This window comes from Lactuca serriola, chromosome 5, assembly GCF_051521515.1.
Source record: "Lactuca serriola cultivar US96UC23 chromosome 5, Lser_US96UC23_V15, whole genome shotgun sequence".
NCBI classification, from domain to species: domain Eukaryota; kingdom Viridiplantae; phylum Streptophyta; class Magnoliopsida; order Asterales; family Asteraceae; genus Lactuca; species Lactuca serriola.
Window position 1 is genome coordinate 331,082,234 of NC_136412.1, and position 21,131 is coordinate 331,103,364.

Genomic DNA, 21,131 nt, shown 5'->3' on the forward strand with positions numbered 1-21,131 from the left:
TCAAAGAGTTTATATTGTTCGAAACCAAATAAGATATGAAGAGGTCTTTCCGATTGAAGCGGTTTGACATGCTAACAATTGTAATTGGCGGATTAGGTAAAAGAGAACACGCAAATATTGGATCTATCTTCAACGATACAGTAATAAACATTGAACTATTGCGCTCAATTTTTTAAGGGATACATTATGTGTAAGATAATAATGAATTGCACACTTACATTCTATATAGAAGTATCACTTAAAAATCTAATTCAAAAATTTGTGCGCGAGATAAAGATCTACGATGGAACAAGAGATTTAAACCATTAAATCTCAACTAAACGTAATTGAAAGACAGTCAAATAATAAGAAGATCCATGACGCGACAATTATAAGAAACAAGTCGTTTCATTCATTAAATATTGATCAACATCATCATACAAACTTGTAACATGATCTTAAACCAAAAAAGAACTACAAATTCTAGCGTCATAATTTACTCAGCCTTCTTGGCTTTTTTTGGAGATTTAGCAGCTTTAGATGGAGTTGAAGGCTCCTTAGCAGCGGTCTTCTTTGGCAATAGAATTGGGTTGATATTTGGAAGAACACCACCATGAGCAATCGTAACTCCGCCCAATAATTTCCCAAGCTCTTCATCATTTCTGATGGCCAACAGAAGATGCCTTGGAATAATTCTGGTCTTCTTGTTGTCCCTAGAAGCATTTCCAGCTAACTCTAGAACCTACAATCAATAAAAATCAAGCAGATTAGAAAAAATAATCCATAAATTAGAATCAATTAGAATAAATATAAAGAAAAAAGGAACTTCAGAAATCAGATCTAAGTTCCATGTTCTTTGTTTAATTCAAAATTAAGCCAGTGAACATCGATTTAAGATATCCACGTTGAGCTTAATGAAATAATATGAGAAAATAAAACTTACTTCAGCAGCAAGGTATTCAAGAACAGCGGCGAGGTAAACTGGAGCACCGCTTCCAACACGCTGTGCATAACGTCCTTTCTTCAGAAAACGCCCAATTCTACCGACGGGAAACTGAAGTCCGGCCTTGACGGAGCGGGTAACCGCCTTCTTCCTTGGGCCACCGGCCTTTCTTCCTCCGGCACCCTTCTTTGACTTTGCTGCGCCTTCCATTTTTCTTTTAGCGATGAATAAACAGTGTGAAATGAGCGGATTCGATGAAGAACAGGTCTTGACATGGTTTCATTTTGTAGAGGTGGGTGGAGGTGAATCGGGATCGATAGCTTTGTAACAACCGTTGGATGGGGGGATGATTCAACGGTCTTGATTTGTTAGATAGCGATCCGCGTGATATGTACCCGTTTTGAGGTTTGTGTGATTTCCTGCTACTTTTTAAAATTTTAAAAATATTTTGATTCTCCCGCTAAAGAGACTAACCACGTGTTTTCCAAATACCCTATTATGAATGGCCTTATTATTTTTGGGTGATGTTAAAAATACATCATATTTGCTTAAATAAACTTCATGTCACTTTATTTTTATAACTTGTAAGTTATAATCATTAGTTTATTATTATTATTATTATTTAATATTAGATAACTGATATAATTATTTTTCGTTTTAATTTTGTTAAACCAATAAATAAATTATTTAACATCATTTTATTATTATTTATCTATATTACCTTTGTTTTTATAGTCTTAAAGATACATTTTTTTGTTGTTTTGTTCGAACATATTTAAAGTTGTAATTCAAACACATTTACTAATTAAAAACATGAATTTGGATTAAAAGAAAAACAATTATTATCGAGTACTATTCGACTAATGTTGTTTTTTATAAAATGGTAACTATTTACAAACTCAATTGTAATATAAACTAGGTGGGGAACCCCGCGTTGCGGGGGTCGGATGTGACAATTTTTTATGTTGTTTGTTCTTCGTTATTTGATCGACTATTTGTTTATGGTTTGAGTATTGTTATGGGACAGTAATATTGTTTCTTTTTTGTGGTCGATCTGTCGGATAAGCTATTTATCGAAATATATACTTCATGGGTTTCTTGTTGTTGTGGCGACAGGTGCATTTTTCTTGTTTCCATATTTTCTCCTCTGTTTCTGTTTCTGTTTCTTAGCCCTTTAATGTCATATGCATAATCCTGAAATAAGTGAAATTACACTGCTATTTGTTGTGATTAGCCCTAAAGTCATTAAACCCACCCAAGAGCACAGTGGTAAATTCACGTGGAAGTCAGGCCTCTCATCAAATCCCCTAGTTCGACATTAAATAAAACACACTTTCAAGATTCAATGTCATCAAATTTTGTCTGACAACAAAAACATGTACGTGAACATGACCTCTGAACCACCTAAAGCACCTTCTTTTATCGTATAGGATGCACCCGCTTAAACGAATCAGCAACCGTCTGCTCAAAGTGAATAGCACAAAGTGAATATCTATCTCTATATGTTTTGTGCGTTGATGCTGAACCGAATTGGTAGACAAATAAACGTCACTGACGTTATCATAACACACAAGTGTAGCAGAAGGAGGTGGGTAGTGAAGCTCGCGAAGCAAGTTACGCAACCAACAGGTCTGAGCAACAGCATTTGCAACTCACCGATACTCAGCTTCAGCACTGGATCTTGAAATTGTACCTTGTCTCTTGGATGGCCAAGAGAGGAGGTTTTGACCCATAAAACACAGTAGCCGGAAGTGGGGCGACGTTTGGTGGGGAAACCAGCCCAATCGGCATCAGAATAGGCAATAAGACCACGAGACAGAGATACATATAGTTGTAAACCGTGATCAAGAGTACCTCAAATATATCTCAAAATGCGCTTGAGAGCGGAGAAGTGAGGCTCTCGATGATCATGCATGTAAAGACAAACCTGTTGAACTACATAAGTGATGTCAGGTCTCGTGAATGTAAGGTATTGAAGAGCTATTGCAAGGCTCCTGTAGAGAGTCGAATCAGTGACAGGAGGACCTTTGCCATCAAATTTAGCTGATGTGTCGGCGAGAGTGCGAGCTGGTTTGCAATTAAGCATCTTAGCCCACTCAAGGATCTCATTGGCATACTTCTGTTGTGATCAGAACATAACATGTTTATCTCTAGTAACATCAATACCTAGAAAATAGTTCAGGGTGCCTAGGTCAGTCATGGCAAACTCTGAATGAAGAGTGGTGATGACCTTATGTAAGAGAATGGAAGATGATGCAGTCAAAATGATATCATCAACATAAAGTAATAAATACGCAGTCTGAGCACCCTGTCTGTAGATGAACAAAGAGGAATCAGATTTGCTGTTAGTAAAGTCGAACCCTATAATGAATTGGGCAAACCGATGATACCACGCTCGCGATGCTTGCTTGAGTCCATATATGGACTTCTGAAGTAAGCAAACATGATCCGGAAAAGATCAATCACGAAAGTCGGGGGGTGATGCATGTAAACGGTCTCCTGTAAGTGACCATGTAGAAATGCATTTTTCACATCCAACTGGTGAACCGGCCAGTGGTGTGAAATAGCCAAACTAAGGACAGTCCGGATGGTAGCCGGTTGCACAACCGGGCTGAAAGTCTCATCACAATCAATGCCAACTCGTTGACTGCGACCGTTGGCAACCAGTCGTGCCTTATACCGAGCAAGAGATCCATCTACATTATGTTTCTTCTTAAAAAGCCAAATACAGTTAACAACGTTTGCAGTGGGGGCCGTGGCACAAGTACCCAAGTCCCATTAGAAATAAGTGCATTAAATTCTCCAGTCATAGCATTGTGCCAGTTTGGGTCTTGAAATGCTTGAGAGTAGTTTATGGGAAGAGGAATTTGGGAGGGCTGGGTGTGAAGGTTTAATTTATCAATGGGCTTGAAGATTCCATGACGAGCACGGGTTTGCATATGATGAGTGCGAGTGGAGGTGGGAACAAAGGGTTGAGAGTGTGGTGGGGGGGTATTTTGGGTGAGAGGGGGTTGAGTGGAAGGAGAAGGAGAAGACGCCGAAGCAGACAAGGAAGGAGTGGAGTCGATGTCACTTTCAAGGTATTGGGTGGCGGTATCGACGGTGGTTGTGCTTGGGTCGGGATGATGAAGGGAAGGTTGAGAGGGAATGGTTGGATCGTTAAAACAGTTCTGTTGATCTTCAATATTAAGGAAATCATAATTGGGAGACTGATGAGGGGTCATTGAGCCGAAAGGAAAGACTGATTCATCAAAAACAACATGCCGGGAAATGATGATTTCTTTGGTATGAAGATCGAGATATCGGTATGCTTTATGATTGGAAGGATAACCAAGGAAGATGCATGGAGTGGATCGGGGTTGGAGTTTGCTAGTGTTGTTGAGATGGGGGTAACAAAGACATCCGAAAACAAGAAGGTGAGTATAGGAGGGGTGTTTCTGGAAGAGTTTGTGAAATGGAGTGTCATGTTTGAGAGTGGTAGAGGGTAGAATATTTAAGAGATGGGCTGCCATATGAAGAGCTTCCACTAGGGGTGTTCATTTGGATGGATCGGTTTGATCCAATCCAATCAAGTGAATCCAAATTAATTTCGTTTTTCAAAACATGTATCCGAATAGTCCAAATTAAACTCAAATCCGATCTGATCCAATCCAATTACAATTCGGTTGGATCGGTTTTATAATTCAGTTTTCAAAAACCAAAACATTTTAAAATGACATATAATTATAATATCACCCAATGTGTACACAAGAGATGAAAACAAATTATTTACTTGTGATTTGAAATTTATAAACAACTATTAAAAAGATATATTGTAGTTAAGTATTTTATAGATAGAAAACTTTTGAGAGAAAATGCATATTAATGTTTTTTTATCGGGTGAAATGTTTTTTAACCTATTTGAAAAAATAAATTACATAATTAATAAATAACTAGATATATATTATAAATAATAAATGTTTATTCGGTTTTTTTGGACTATTCGGTTCTTATTTTATTAACCAAAACCAATCCAAAAAACTAATTCGGTTTTGTTGAAAACCAATCCAAAAATCCGAATATCTGAACCAAATAGTCCAATCCAAATTGTCCAATTGGACAATTCGGTTTTATCCAAATAGTGAACAGTCCTAGCTTCCACCCAATAATTGGGTGGAAGATGGGCTTGGAATAACAAGGTTCGAATGATGTTGTTGAGGGTTCGAAGCATACATTCGGATTTACCATTTTGTTGGGATGTGTAGGGGCAAGAGAAGTGCATGTGAATGCCATTAGTGGCACAAAGGTGGTGAAAGTGTTGGTTATCAAATTCTTTGCCATTATCGCATTGAAAAATTTGAATATCGGTTTTGAATTGGTTATTAACGTATGCTCGAAAATGGAGATATTTAGAGAAAACATCATATTTGTTTCGTAACGGATACACCCACACAAAATGAGAATACTGATCAAGAAAAATAACATAATATTTTATTCCACTATGACTTATTAGAGGGGAAGTCCAAACATCGGAATGAATGACATGAAAAGGAAAGTTAGCATTAGTTTGAGATAAATGAAACGACAAACGGACATGCTTGCCAAGTTGACAAGCATGACATAAGATACTAGGATCTTTGTTATTACAAGAGATAAACTTTGTTGATAGTAAATGGTTGAAGACTTGAGTGCCGAGATGACCAAGTCGTTGATGCCACGTGGAAGAACTAACACTGAGAAATACTTGAGGAAGTTGTTTTGAGAAGAGATAGAGGTCACCCGTGCTGTCACATCGAATGAGGGTTTGTTTGGTGAGATAATCCTTCACAGAAAAACCAAACTCGTCAAATTCAATAGAGCATTTATTGTCACGAGTCAATTTTCGAACATAAATGAGATTTTTAATAATTTGAGGTGTAATAAGGACATTTTTAAGACTTAGAGGATGAAAAGGATGTTGATAAAGAGAAGAGTTTCCGACATGGGTAACCGGAATGCGAGATCCGTCACGGACTATGACTGAAAAATTATTACAATTATTTTTAATGGAATTGAGTATACCTAAGTCGGCATGAAGATGAGCAGTCGCCCCGGTATCCATGTACCAATCTTCCGTTTCGGAGTCCTGAAGGTTCATAGTAGTGAAAGCTTGAGGGAGTGTTGTGGGTTGATCCGCAAAGTTGTAACATCCCGAAATATTAAGAGTAGAGTTGAAGGGCTAAAAGAGTAAGTTGTGGAAGAGTGAATCGGCGAGTCCATGGATGGACTCGGCGAGTAGAGTCGCGACTGGGTCGCGTGTTAAGTAGCCGACTCGGCGAGTCGGTAAGGAGGACTCGGCGAGTAGGCGCTGAGTGGAGAAAACCTTAATTCCCAGGGTTGAGCCCTATATAAAGAACATAACAGCCCACTCTCAGCCTCTTTATTCATCTCCAAGTCCAGAAACCCTTAGCCTTCGTGTGTGAGTGATCATATCTCAATTGGGAGCTTGAAGGAGATGATTATTGAAGGAATTTTAAGAGATTAAAGGCTTGGAGCAAGGGGCTTTGCTTGGATTCGAATTACATTGCTGTTGGGGCGTCCATTGGAGGTAATATCCCGTTCTTGGGCTATTATTATGTTGTTTCTTCATTTTGGGGTTTGTGGGAACTTGCCTATGGGTGTAATTGGAAGTCTAGAGGTTAGATCTGAGGTTGCTACCTCAGATCTGGAATGGAGAAGAATCAGAGAGCATGAAAGTCCCTGTGTTGGAGTGTTTAGTGAAGCTTTCATGTCCCAAACCCTAAACCAAAGTGCAAAAAGCCTAGATCTCGTTGGATTCACGTAAAGTTTGCCACTTTACGTGATGAAGGGGTTGTAGGAAGCTAGATCTATGTTTTGGATCAATTGCATGGCTTGGAGTGCTTTTGTATGGATTCAGACCGGTGGTACTCGGCGAGTCACATGGGTGTACTCGACGAGTTGCTTGAAGATGAGCTGGGACTCGGCGAGTTGGATGAAGATGGCCTGGAACTCGACGAGCTGTATGAACAACTCGGCGAGTAGGTTGAAGATAGCCATATACTCGGCGAGTCTGTTCTTGGACTCGGCGAGTCTTGTCGAAGAGTTCCGATATTCTATGGTTGAGTCGAGAATCGGTGAGTCAAGGGATGACTCGGTGAGTTGTGTGCGAGAGGATTCAGGAGTTGTGGGACTCGGCGAGTCTCGGGGTGACTCGGCGAGTAGGGTCAGTCAGGGGTTGACTTTGACCTTGTCTTTGATCTTGTCTCTGACCAAGGGTTGACCAGTGGTTTCCAGGGGTATTTTGGTAATTGTTGATTATTGTTTGAGTTCAGTGCATTGGTGGCTGTCTAGAGGTGGAGATCGTATCAGTGATCGGAGCAACTTGGGTTATCTGTTCAGTCGGCAGTTTCGAGGTGAGTTATCCTCACTATATCGACAGGGTCTACGACACCAAGGCCGACCCTTTATCGGATGGAAATCCGGGTAGTGTCTGTTGTTATGATATTGCGGAATATGGATCGGAAGGCATTACGTTATGGGCCGGAAGGCATTATATGTTGTGGGCCGGAAGGCATTACATGTTGTGGGCCGGAAGGCAATGCGATGTGGACCGGAAGGTCATGGCCTGGAAAGGCGTATGTGTGTAATTAGCATGTTGACTGATTCGTAGGGCGATGTTATGCTAGTGACCGGTTAGGCCGGTATCTTGGTTAGGGTAATGATATGTTATGTGATCTGTTGATCGATTTGCTGACTATGATATGTTGTATGATTATATGTTATGTGCACAGTTGCTTGGCCTGGGGTTTGACCCGATATGTATGGTTGTTCTATGATTTGTTATGTTATGTGGGCATTTTATATTATGGGCCGGAAGGCGATGTGTTATGGGCCGGAAGGCAATATGTTATGGGCCGGGAGGCGATATGTTTTGGACCGGAAGGTCGTGGCCTGGAAGGGCGTAATTGTGATTGGTATTTTTGGGGGTATCTCACTAAGCTTTCGGGCTTACAGTCGTGGTTTTATGTTTTCAGGTTCTCAGGAGTCTGTGGCAAGGCAAAGGCGTGATCGTACCGTTCCCTGCGTTGGTGTTTTATGATTTGAACCTGGGAAAAATACTCTGTTAAATAATGTATTGAAAACCTTTTTGTAACAATGTTATTAAAATGGGTGGTTTTGAAAAGTTTTAATTGTTTTGAAATTTTGGTCGTTACAAGTTGGTATCAGAGCCTTGGTTTGAGTGAATTGGAGGAACACTCGTGTAACTCCAGTCTCAAATCGAGGAAGGTTTTAAAAGCAAAGTTAAAATGGTTTTCAAATTAAGTAAAAGGGGGACGCGGAGGTACGATCAGCCGGAGCCAGTAAGTAACCCCAAATTTACCATTCATGACACTTGTTTTATTGAGTTTTGATAGAACAACATGCTAGAGTTAGGCTAGGGATCTTCAGGATTTCATGATAATGTTGCCTGATTTGTGATGCCTGTAGCCTAGGGTCCCTTATGGGAGATTCTCAGTGTTCCTCTAGTGGTGAGGGTTGATCGTTGTTATGCATGTTCTTTAGGGTATTGTGGTAGTACTTCATACAAATATGGGTAGGTGTGGAAGGTAGTATGGGCCCGTACTACTGAAAGCACAGGACCCATACGCGTATCAGGGAAACCATGATCTCTAGGGTTGGGTTGAGAGAGTTGGATCCCAGGTTTGTGGGATGAGTCTGAGATTTGGTATGGTGTTTTTCAGTATGGAGATTCCGAGGCATGATGAGAGTGGATCCGGATCAGGATCGGGAGCTGGAGAGAGAGTTTCGGGTGGATCGGTGCCGTCTGAGGTTATCGATCAGATGAGCACGAGCGAGTTGGATGCGAGGATTCGCGAGATCCTGCATGATGAGGTTGCTGCATTGTTCCGGGCTGAGTTGCCGGAACTGTTTGGGTCAATCAAGACCGCCATGGTTGAGTATTTTGATGAGCACTATGCGGCTCTCGCAGAAGTGGCTGCCGCGGCGGCTACAGTGGCTGTAGCAGCGGCAGGGGGAGGAGCTAGTAGGGATTTTCAGTATCGGGACTTCGATAATACGGAGCCTCCCACCTTTGATGGAGTTCAGGACCCGATGGTTGCTATGAGGTGGTTATCGGACGTGGAGGGGTGTTTCTTCACGTGTTCATGCCCTGTTGATTTGAGGGTGAGGTGTGCTCTGAACCTGTTGAGGCTCGGGGCGAAGGATTTGTGGAGATTGACCACGGGGTCATACTCGGATGCGCAGAGGGCTGCGGTTTCATGGGATCAGTTCAGAGAGATGTTCAGCACTCGCTATGTTCCGCAGGATGAGAGGGAGAGATTGGCTCAGGAGTTTCTTGAGCTGAAGCAGGATTCGGAGTCGGTGACTGAGATCACCAGGATGTTCACTGAGAGGGCGATGTTTTGCCCTGAGTTTGCTTCGGAGCAAGCCCAGATGTCCCGATATCTGAGTATGCTCAAGGGGGATATCAGACAGTTCGTGTCTGCACAGAGGTGCGAGACCTTGTTGGAGTTGCAGGAGGCCACCGGGCAGCGTGAGTTTGAGGATGAGTTGCAGTTGCGTGAGCTGAGACAGGCTCCGATGCAGTCGCAGCCGGCGCCGAAACGGTCCAGGACCGTTGATGTTAGAGTGGGGGATCGGAGCAGCCACACTTGTGGGAAATGTGGGAGGGGTCACACCGGAGTTTGTTGGTCCGGTGGTGCATGCCGCAAGTGCGGAAAGGAGGGGCACTATGCGCGGGATTGTCGGCAGTCAGTGCCGATTCGGGATTTGAGGATTTGTTATCATTGTCGTCAGGTTGGACATTTGAGGGTCAACTGTCCACAACTTTCTACAGGACCGGTGCAGGCTCCAGCACCGGCCACTTTGAGGATTTCAGGTGGAGGTCAGGGTGGAGCGGAGCCCCTAGGGGCTCAGGGTCGCGCTTATCAGCTTGCGGCAAAGGAGGTCAGAGCAGTGCCGGATGCAGCTGCGGGTATGTTTCTTTCTTGATGTCTTGTTATCTTGCGATTATTGTGGTGTATTGTTTGTGCTGGTATCCTTGTGTGGTTTACGATGCGGTATTCGTCGTTTTGCGGGTTGGAGTTTTTGGTTATGGATTTGAGTTTCGGGTTTTCGTTTTGGTATCCGTTGTTCCCTGAGGGTTTGGTATGATTATAGTTTGGTGTTTTGTGCTATCGTTGGTTTTCGTTCGTGAGGGCTATTAGTGGAGATGCGGCATTGGGTTGAATGTCGGGTAGCATCTACATTCTTGGAAAGGAAATTTGGAGATCGGATTCTTTTTTAGCGGACTGATCAGTGAGGAGATGTGTTTTGTTGAGGGTTGCTAATGCTTGTGGGGAGCAGTTAGTGTGTAAGTGTTCTCTTTTGTGCGGGGTTGTTCTGGAAGGTCGTTAATGGCGACCGGTGGTTGTTAGTCAGTGCTTTAAGTGGGGGAGAATTGGAGAATTCTCCGGGAGATCGAGGAGTATTTGAGGGTGCTTAGCTGTTGGGATTCAGCCGTGTTCTGTCAGCCCAGAGTATAGACTGATAGGAGCGAGTGTCGGGCATGCGGGGCGGGATACAGACCTAGGGCATTTGATTGTGGAGGCCTGGAAGCAGGCTGGGATCAAGTTTGAGTAGGTAACCGGGGTTATGTGATCAGAGTATTTGTATGCTTTATGTACGTGATGTGTTGTACTGCATTAATTATATGGGATTTATGTTGTGCATGTTTATAAAGTTGGAACCGGAAGGTTCCCAGAGTTAGAACCTGAGGGTTCACAGAGTTTGGGTGTACGGACCCACAGAGATCTAGCCTCGAGTGGCTAATATGTTTTATGTGAGTCGGTCCAGTCATGTTGGAGACCCTGCTGGTATTGTTGGATCAGTTTGAGATTGCGGATTGTGTATGTTGCAGTGTGATTGCATTGGAAGGTATGGCCCCGGGTAGTGATCTTGTTTAGTTGAGGTAGTGCATGGGCTTGAGAGTCCCTGCGAGGAGAGTCAGAGTAAGTGTGTTGGATGGTTAGCGGACATGCTAAGGGTGGTGTAGCGTCGGGCGAGCACCGTGACATTTGTCGGAGTGACATTGTGGCCGGGTGGATTCCTTGGTAAAGGAAGAGAAAGAGAGGTAAGAGGTGTGTAACTCCGAGAGGGAGTGCAAGTTCACGGAAGTGAAAACGGCGGAGCAGAGTTATGATTAAAGCAATTCGAGTATGGTTATTGAGCAGCGTGTTTGCGGTAGTGGATTAGAAGCTCATCCGGTTTGGAATGTATGTTGAGGTCGCGGAGGGAAATCCGCAAGTGTAGAGCCAAGAGGCTCGGAAGGGATGCAGGGAGAGAGAGAGTCTTGAACTCTCAGTGTGATTCTGATCAGGGTATGGGGTGTATATTAGTGGTTCATCCTGAGGGATGATTGAGGGTATTATCAGTGTATCAGGTTTTCCCAACCTGAGGGTGTTAGAGCTAGTTCAGCATGTGTATGCGGTTGCAAGGGGGAACTCGTGAGAGATGCTCTGAGATCGAGAATGGGTCTCTCAGTTGTCCCGGAATGGATAGAGTGGGATTCGGATCGGGGATCCGATGGTTCATGGTTTTCTGACCCTTATGGGTCGAGTGATTGTTGAGATTTAGAGCAGAGTTGCATCTTGGGTAATTCTCGGCTATTGAGAATGATAATCAGGGGTACAGTCGGTGCCCGGTTCGAGACGGTGGTCAGGACACCGTGAAGGAGGGGAAAGAGTGTTCGAGTTTCGATAAGTATGCCTTGGGGGACCTGGTCCGGTTAAGGCCAGGTGGAGCGTTGTGGGAGTATCCTTGGAATTAAGTTGTTGTAGGCTTCGAGGGCGAAGCCTAATATAAGTGGGGGAGAATTGTAACATCCCGAAATATCAAGAGTAAAGTTGAAGGGCTAAAAGAGTAAGTTGTGGAAGAGTGAATCGGCGAGTCCATGGATGGACTCGGCGAGTAGAGTCGCGACTGGGTCGCGTGTTAAGTAGCCGACTCGGCGAGTCGGTAAGGAGGACTCGGCGAGTAGGCGCTGAGTGGAGAAAACCCTACTTCCCGGGGTTGAGCCCTATATAAAGAACATAACAGCCCAATCTCATCCTCTTTATTCATCTCCAAGTCCAGAAACCCTTAGCCTTCATGTGTGAGTGATCATATCTCAATTGGGAGCTTGAAGGAGATGATTATTGAAGGAATTTTAAGAGATTAAAGGCTTGGAGCAAGGGGCTTTGCTTGGATTCGAATTACATTGCTGTTGGGGCGTCCATTGGAGGTAATATCCCGTTCTTGGGCTATTATTATGTTGTTTCTTCATTTTGGGGTTTGTGGGAACTTGCCTATGGGTGTAATTGGAAGTCTAGAGGTTAGATCTGAGGTTGCTACCTCAGATCTGGAATGGAGAAGAATCAGAGAGCATGAAAGTCCCTGTGTTGGAGTGTTTAGTGAAGCTTTCATGTCCCAAACCCTAAACCAAAGTGCAAAAAGCCTAGATCTCGTTGGATTCACGTAAAGTTTTCCACTTTACGTGATGAAGGGGTTGTAGGAAGCTAGATCTATGTTTTGGATCAATTGCATGGCTTGGAGTGCTTCTGTATGGATTCAGACCGGTGGTACTCGGCGAGTCACATGGGTGTACTCGACGAGTTGCTTGAAGATGAGTTGGGACTCGGCGAGTTGGAAGAACAACTCGGTGAGTTGGATGAAAATGGCCTGGAACTCGGCGAGTTGTATGAACAACTCAGTGAGTAGGTTGAAGATAGCCATATACTCGGCGAGTCTGTTCTTGGACTCGGCGAGTCTTGTCGAAGAGTTCCGATATTCTCTGGTTGAGTCGAGAATCGGTGAGTCAAGGGATGACTCGGTGAGTTGTGTGCGAGAGAATTCAGGAGTTGTAGGACTCGGCGAGTCTCGGGGTGACTCGGCGAGTAGGGTCAGTCAGGGGTTGACTTTGACCTTGTCTTTGATCTTGTCTCTGACCAAGGGTTGACCAGTGGTTTCCAGGGGTATTTTGGTAATTGTTGATTATTGTTTGAGTTCAGTGCATTGGTGGCTGTCTAGAGGTGGAGATCGTATCAGTGATCGGAGCAACTTGGGTTATCTGTTCAGTCGGCAGTTTCGAGGTGAGTTATCCTCCCTATATCGATAGGGTCTACGACACCAAGGCCGACCCTTTATCGGATGGAAATCCGGGTAGTGTCTGTTGTTATGATATTGCGGAATATGGATCGGAAGGCATTACGTTATGGGCCGGAAGGCATTATATGTTGTGGGCCGGAAGGCATTACATGTTGTGGGCCGGAAGGCAATGCGATGTGGACCGGAAGGTCATGGCCTGGAAAGGCGTATGTGTGTAATTAGCATGTTGACTGATTCGTAGGGCGATGTTATGCTAGTGACCGGTTAGGCCGGTATCTTGGTTAGGGTAATGATATGTTATGTGATCTGTTAATCGATTTGCTGACTATGATATGTTGTATGATTATATGTTATGTGCACAGTTGCTTGGCCTGGGGTTTGACCCGATATGTATGGCTGTTCTATGATCTGTTATGTTATGTGGGCATTTTATATTATGGGCCGGAAGGCGATGTGTTATGGGCCGGAAGGCAATATGTTATGGGCCGGGAGGCGATATGTTTTGGACCGGAAGTTCGTGGCCTGGAAGGGCGTAATTGTGGTTGATATTTTTGGGGGTATCTCACTAAGCTTTCGGGATTACAGTCGTGGTTTTATGTTTTCAGGTTCTCAGGAGTCTGTGGCAAGGCAAAGGCGTGATCGTACCGTTCCCCGCGTTGGTGTTTTATGATTTGAACCTGGGAAAAATACTTTGTTAAATAATGTATTGAAAACCTTTTTGTAACAATGTTATTAAAATTGGTGGTTTTGAAAAGTTTTAATTGTTTTGAAATTTTGGTCATTATAAAAGTTCTGGGCCTGCTGCCAATTAAACGGCTGAAGTAGTTGAGGTCTAGCAAAAAATGCTTGTTGGGCTGTGTGCTGATTGGCCCAAATTGGTTGCTGTCTTGATTGGGTTTGCAAGGGAGTTGGCCAGCGAGCACCCTGATTAGGTGAAGGAAGGAGCCCAGATTGCTGGTCGGCTGGGATGAAAACCCAGCGTCCGTTGGGATGAGGAGCTGCCGACGGAAACGAGAACGCGCCTCTGTAACGACCGAAAATTTTCAACCAATTTTAACTTTTCAAAAACAACCCGATTTCATTAAATTATTACAAAAAGGTTTTCAATACAAATGATTTAGAGTATTCCCAGAATCACATCACAATATAAACATGAGGAGCGGTACGATCACGCCTTTGCCTTGCCACGGTCTCCTGAAGAACCTGAAAAACATTAAACCACAATTGTAAGCCCGAAAGCTTAGTAAGATATCCCCAAAATACCAACCACATATACCATACACGCATAACATGCCATATCATATTCGATCACAGAACAGCCATGCACTTTGGGTCTACTGTGTGACTGGTCCGCCGCTCCGGCCAACAATCCACCTGGTCCACCCTCCGAGTCTAGCCATATACATCGAGTCTGCAGTGTGATTGGTCCGCCCGCTCTGGGCCTTGAATCCACCTGGTCCACTCTCTGAGTCTACAGTATGACTGGTTCGCCCTCACCGGGCCTTCAGTCGGCCTGGTCCACTCTCCGAGTCGCGGCACGTCTGGTTCGCCCTCTTGGGGCCTACAGCGTATCCGGACCGCTCTCTGGGCCTTCGGGACAACCGGTCCACCCTGGGTATCTTGGCCTACAGCACAAAGCAGGACCCGCCTCAACCCAACCCCAGTCCAACAACTATGTGCACATAAACATACAATCATATAACAATTCACAGTCAACAAGCCGATCTAGCAGATCACATAACATATCATCATCCTAACCAGGATACCGACCTAACTTGTCACTAGCATATCATCATCCTACATAACAGGATACCGACCTTAACCATGTCTCTAACACATACCATCCTATCTACCAGGATGCAAACATATCAAAGCAATAACATAACAACAAATACCCGGATCTCAATCCGATAAAGGGCCGGCCTTGGTGCCTTAGACCCTGTTGATATAGTGAGGATAACTCACCTTCCCACTGCCGAAACTCTGAACTGAAGAAGCAGATTCTCGAACCACCGACTCACCGAAAATCCCGAACTAGCCAACATAGCACAAATAATAATTAGGCTAAGCACAATACCCTTCCAAGGATAAATTGACCAATTTACCCTTAACTCATTCCGGCCCAACACTGGATAAGCTCTCAAGCCCACTAATGGCCCAAAGAGCAAAAGTCCGAAGCAAAGCCCAATATTGGCCCAATTTACTAAATTGGGCCCACCTCACCAAATAGGCCTAGACCCATGGTCCATAACAACTAATGGGTCAACAATACTCTATCCATAATGTCCAGTCACGGCCCAAAAACCAACAGCCCAATAACAGCCCAATCCCTAAGGCCCAAAATGAAAAACCCAACAGAGGGAGTACGCTGGGCGTACCCTCCTTGGTACGCGGGGCGTACACGTTGATTCACAACTGGGGATCGGGGCACTGACCCGCTACGCGGGGCGTACTCCTATGTTACGCGGGGCATAACCTCGCTGCTCATTAAGTCCACATAACTTCTTAATGACTTAAGATCTTAAGCCCAAACTTCAGATCCTTAGGCCAAATATGCCTAGGATTCATAAAGTCTCAAACTTTATCACTTGGTACGTCCATAAAGCTCTTAATCCAAGGTCTTAATCCATTAAGACCTATATATCTCACACATGGAACAACCACAACCCTTGGGACCTCATTTTTCTCACTCAAGACCTCTCCAAAGGTCTGAAAGGACAGATAATCTCGACCAACTCAAAACATGCATCAAGATGAGGACTTTTGGGACAAGAATGATGCCAAAACTTCACAACATATAGATCTATGCAATATAAATGACAAGCAAGAAGCTTTATACCTCAAATAGACTCCAAAGGATGATATCTTTCCAAATCTATAAGCTCCAGCCACTCAACTCCTTCTTTGACAACTTCCTCTTTATTCTTCTAGTCTCTCCTTTGCCAAAATAAGTTTTCCAAGGCCAAACACACCCAACAATGGAGGTGGAACGGCTATCTAGGGTTTCTGAGGTTAAGAGAGAGCTTATGGAGGCTAGGGTATGCACCAACATGTTCCATATATAGTGGCTGACCCTAATTTTAGGGTTTTAGAACTCTGAGAGTACGGTGGGCGTACCTCTAGTACGTTGGGCGTACTCAACCTTGCACCCGCTTCACTTACTCCATTACGTTGGGCGTACTCGGCGTGTCCCCAAATTTCATATTTGGCCCTCCTTTTCCACTTTTCCCACAAAAGGACCAAAATACCCTTCCTCTTAAATACCGGGGACTCACAATAAAGTACTCTTAGGAACGGGGCGTTACAGCCTCCATTATTGCCATGGCCATGTCTGCCTCTGCCACCATTCCGTCCTCGACCACCACCCCTATTTCGACCGCCACCACGATTATTGCCTCGGATGTTGCTGGAATTAGAAGATTGAGTTTGATGATTGGCGTTTAAAACGTGGTGAGATGATGAAGAATCCGTATGAGAGGCTTGGGATATCCGATTTTGTTGATTTTGAAGTGTTTGTTCTTCAACGGAGAGCATAGATCGCATCTCTACGAGTGTAGGGAATGGATTTTTGTGACAAATTGTAGTGGCGATGTGATTGAATTTTGATGACAAGCCGTTAAGAGTGAATGTGATGAGAGTGCATTCGGGAACTTTGGAACCGATGTTGGTTAAGAGTTCGGAGATGGTTTTGATGCGTGTGTAGTATTCCATAATAGTGGAGTCACCTATAACAATGTTTCTAAGTTGATTCTCGAGTTCTATTGCGTTTGCTTCTTTGTTGTCACAAAAAAGGTCTTCAATGGCTTTCCACAATTGAGCGGCTGTCGCATCAGGTATCAATATGGTTTGGATGAGAGGTTGAGAGAGAGTGCCAAATAGCCATTGTTTCACGATTGAATCAGCAGTACACCAATCTTGATCGGTTGGGTTATGATTGGTGCCATTGAGGTGACCGAAAACTTTATATGCAGTACAATGATCAAGATCAAGGATCAAAGGAACATATGACTTGATGTTGGTGATTCCATACATCTTATCAAGGTGAGAAGCCAAAGAATTGACTTAAGAGGAGAAGAACAATAAACATAACAGAAAAAAAGGCGGCTAGGGTTGATTTAATGCTCTGATACCATGTTAACGAGAGTTTTTTCCCTGTCAATACAAAATGCATTCCACCAATATATAATACAACATATGGAAAGATCTATGATTGTGGGCAAAATATAGAAGGGCCACACAAATACCAAAAATACAAAGATATATTACAAAGCACAAATAAATATACAACTAACAGTTACGTGTATATGTTACATTCTAAAGATAAAGTATTGGATAATATTAAAATATACAAAGCCGATGTGGAATTGAAATTGGGAAATCTAGTTAAATGTATTACTTGATGTTTATTTTTTTCAAAGCTAGAATTTGTGTAGTTTGTGGACCACATATGTAACCCTCTACAACAGAAGAGGTGGACCAGACGTTAACAAAGGTTATAATACTTCAATTGGACATAAGAAAAGATCTCATTTGGTTCATATCTGTGGATTAAACATAATCTCCCCAAAATAATTCCACAATTCAAATTGGAAGACAAATAGGGATAATAAACTAAAATTGCACAAAGTCACAATGTGTGAATGGTAAATGTAACCAACAATACTAAGCATCGCTTTTACAACTTAAAACACAAGGAATTGATAAGTCATGAAGTTTTTCTGCTCATCCATTGAGCTCAAATCTTCATATGAACTATAATGAAGCCCAACTTCTCACAAAAACTTAACAATACCAAATTCAGGAATTAAACACGAAGTGACCTAGATTTTTGGAAAAAATAAAACATCATATAATAATGAAAACACTTTGTAACATCTTTTGATTCACTAAGATTATATATACGATTCCTAAATTTGAAAATACTAAATCATCACCATGCATGTTGGATTTAAACTAACCATCAAACAAATCTCACCATAAGGCACAAACATACGAATAGATAATTGATTTGAAGTTAAATACATTCACTAGGCATAAAATTGAGCTCGAATCTAGATAAGGAACACTATATTCAAATTTCACTATCTAGGGTTTGGAAAACCCACCAAAACAACCTCAATCATTCAAATCTCATAACTATTAGCTAGTTGGAGCTTGGAGATGGATCATGGGGTAAAATTACAACATAGATTTCATGAAAACACCAATGATGGAGGAGGAAATCGAAACTGAAGGTCCTCGTAACCATTAACACAAATTTGAAGAAGAAATATGAAGAAGACTACCTTTGGATGGTTTGTGAAAGAATTTGACAAAGGCTTCAAGCATGGACTTCAACATCAATACAACATGAATTGATTATGGAAAATTAGACATGGAGAGGAGAGTATGGTTGTATCATGACAATGAAAAAATAGGGAATAAGAGGCTTTAAATGGACCCAACTATGACCACTTATATAACTATAGTCCCTTTTTGCAATGGTTATTTCAAAAGAGATCCATACCAAATAAGAAGCTTCCAATAAATCACACATGGTCCCCTCCATCATAATATTTACAAACTTGGTCCAAGACACTTAACTAATCAACTCCCAAGTCAAACCTAAGTTTCACCTACTCGACACAAATGGTCTTTCCAACAAAATAAGTCGCTAAACTCTAAAATTATATTATTTTAATATGATTAAATATGGTACACTTACTCAAAAATTAGGGTTTTAGCACCCCTCGTACGCCTAACGTACAAGGTCGAGGCTCACGACCCTTCCTTTTGGATACACTAAGCGTACACCAATGTACGCCCAACGTATTTCCCTTCACACTAGTATGCCCTGCGTACTCCATATGCACGCCTCACGTGCTAGGGTTTTCCCTTAAACCCTAAAATACTCTGAAGGACATAACTTTTTTGTTATAAATCCGATTTCGACAATCCTTATATCCATGAAAAGGCAACGAGAAGCTCTACACTTTAATACTTGCCATAAAATTCCCCGAACAAAACCCAATTACCATAAAAGCTCAGTGCCATTTTACCAAAACGCCCCTTGGTTCCAAAAACAAATCTGAACGCCCGAATCATCTACATTACATCACCACACCCAAATGGTTAACGATGCGGGACAGGGCATTACATCATAGCTCAACACAACTCCTACCTTACATCCAATACTTGTAACAAAAGAACGTGTAAACTTTAAACCTCCGCTTCAAGAGGTCATTCCACATATAACTACCATATGGTAAGGATACTTATTCATGTTGTTCTCTTTTCACTAAAAAAGTCGAGGGCATTCCCTGTCTAACTACAATTATTCTAAAACACTTACATCATACTTTCTATAGACATAACTTTACTTATTTTAGGGTTTTCTAATCTCGTGGGTAAATATCCACCAAATTTTCGTTTGTCACATAAAGCTTGATTCACAGGAAGCTAGATGTATACATCAAGTCACTGTGAGTACTATGTATTAGAAGTGTTACGTGTGCCATAACACCGCATACGTACCATACACCACCAAGTATTGACTTCACCGCCTGGTTTTACGATCACAAGTGTTGCATTGGGTTCCACAACTATCGTGCTCGTGAAGTGTAGTCGTGTTTCAAAAAGTTGGGACTTGGCTTTTATACAATTAATAATGGATTCAAACACCTGCTTGATAATGGTGTCACGATTTTCTACTAGATTATTTATTCAAACTTATTTGTATATTATATTCATGTATGCAAATGGGTTGAAGGGTTCCATTCTTTTAACACCCGAATTCTTGAATATTTGGAATGTATAGCATACTAATATGAAAATTCAACTGATTCGACATTTTCAATTATGCATAAGTTTGGTTTGTTCAATTATTATCCGTGTAGAATCAAGGTTTCAATAAAATGAGGAAAGATTGTAGGTGATTTTAGTGTTACAAAGTCTTTTTCGTATAATAGCAATTACAAGATCACTAATGAAACTAAAATCTTGATTTTATACAAGTTTGGAGGTGCAGATTGGACATTTATATAATATGAGTTTATTTTCGATATGTCCATAATGATGGAAATAATTAGTATTAAAACTCATCATTTCATTATCTTACATACTTATAAAGCTTGTATTTTCCCTTGATTGTCATGCATTTGAAACCCCCCATAATAATTTGCTAAAACCTCATGCATTTGAAACCCCCCATAATAATTTGCTAAAACCTCATGCATTTGAAACCTTCAAACCTTTTCACCTTCTTAATAATTAATCACACATAATCAATGGTAATTCATATGAGATAATAATTTGCTAAAACCTCATGCATTTGTATGGTATTAGAACATGTTTGAGTTTTTGGGTTTTAGACTTTAGTAAATGAGTAATCCGTTTGATACGTTGGATTTGAAGCTATCTTATTCGAATCACACAAAACAAGAGATAAATTAATAATATATGCTCATACATGTTTTGTACAAGCCCTAATCAAAATACAATATATCATGATCATACAATTAAGTGTCTTTTATTCCATTTTTGGCTTTATAACAAAAGTTTTTTTACATGGCGAAGAAAGAAAACTTGAAGATGAATATTTAAGGTTGGATGTTTATATAAGATTTGTTTTAAATATATAATATAGATATAAATACACAAATGTGTGTCAAATACAACCCATCACAAATTTAATGTTATAAACTACAATATAACTCAAAGTAGTTTTCCAAATATAATGTTTATACTATAATATAATATATTAGAAGAATACCATATAGTAGACGAATCTCACATGTTGTGTATAAATTTAGTTGCATGGATAATATATTATAATTATATTTCATTTAAAATCAGTTAGGGTCATTTGGTTATTACATTGTTGTATTAGGCACTATAGTCTCATATATTTTGAATGACTCTTACAAAAATGATGTTGTAATTTGAATATAACGTAATATCTTATGATGTTTATTGAATGATATTATCTTCGATTGAGCACTTTTTAATTGGAATCAAATTTATTATAGTTAAAAATTTTGGCTCCGTTTTTTCTTTTCATTAGTTCTAAAATATGATTTTTTATATTAACTTAAAATATGTCACTATC

General features: G+C 41.6%; 2 protein-coding genes across 2 annotated transcripts; both read right to left on the reverse strand.

The window, feature by feature from the left end:
• Window positions 1-368: 368 nt before the first annotated feature.
• LOC145055204 (histone H2A-like) lies at window positions 369-1,187 on the reverse strand. The gene is made up of 2 exons (XM_079003508.1): window positions 923-1,187; window positions 369-721 (listed from the first exon to the last, which is right to left on the reverse strand). Exons 1-2 carry the CDS (start codon window positions 1,130-1,132, stop codon window positions 476-478), a joined length of 456 nt encoding a protein of 151 aa, XP_078859634.1. The 5' UTR covers window positions 1,133-1,187; the 3' UTR covers window positions 369-475.
• A 734-nt stretch (window positions 1,188-1,921) lies between these two features.
• Window positions 1,922-17,077, reverse strand: LOC145050983 (uncharacterized). The gene is made up of 6 exons (XM_078999147.1): window positions 16,351-17,077; window positions 3,691-4,163; window positions 3,366-3,634; window positions 3,153-3,234; window positions 2,850-3,041; window positions 1,922-2,116 (listed from the first exon to the last, which is right to left on the reverse strand). The coding sequence occupies exons 1-6, from the start codon at window positions 17,075-17,077 to the stop codon at window positions 1,922-1,924; spliced, it is 1,938 nt and encodes a 645-aa protein (XP_078855273.1).
• Between the last annotated feature and the right edge of the window lie 4,054 nt (window positions 17,078-21,131).

Bases quoted from the DNA above. Each gene is read 5' to 3' on its own strand.
- LOC145055204 (XM_079003508.1), bottom strand. From the start codon at position 1,132: ATGGAAGGCGCAGCAAAGTCAAAGAAGGGTGCCGGAGGAAGAAAGGCC. The intron at 722-922 runs GTAAGTTTTATT...TATTGATTGTAG, and splicing joins TTGAATACCTTGCTGCTGAA to GTTCTAGAGTTAGCTGGAAA.
- LOC145050983 (XM_078999147.1), bottom strand. From the start codon at position 17,077: ATGTATGGAATCACCAACATCAAGTCATATGTTCCTTTGATCCTTGAT. The intron at 4,164-16,350 runs GTAACGCCCCGT...TTGATGAATCAG, and splicing joins CCATGGCAATAATGGAGGCT to TCTTTCCTTTCGGCTCAATG. The intron at 2,117-2,849 runs GTTTGTCTTTAC...CACTTATTTCAG, and splicing joins TCACTTATGTAGTTCAACAG to GATTATGCATATGACATTAA.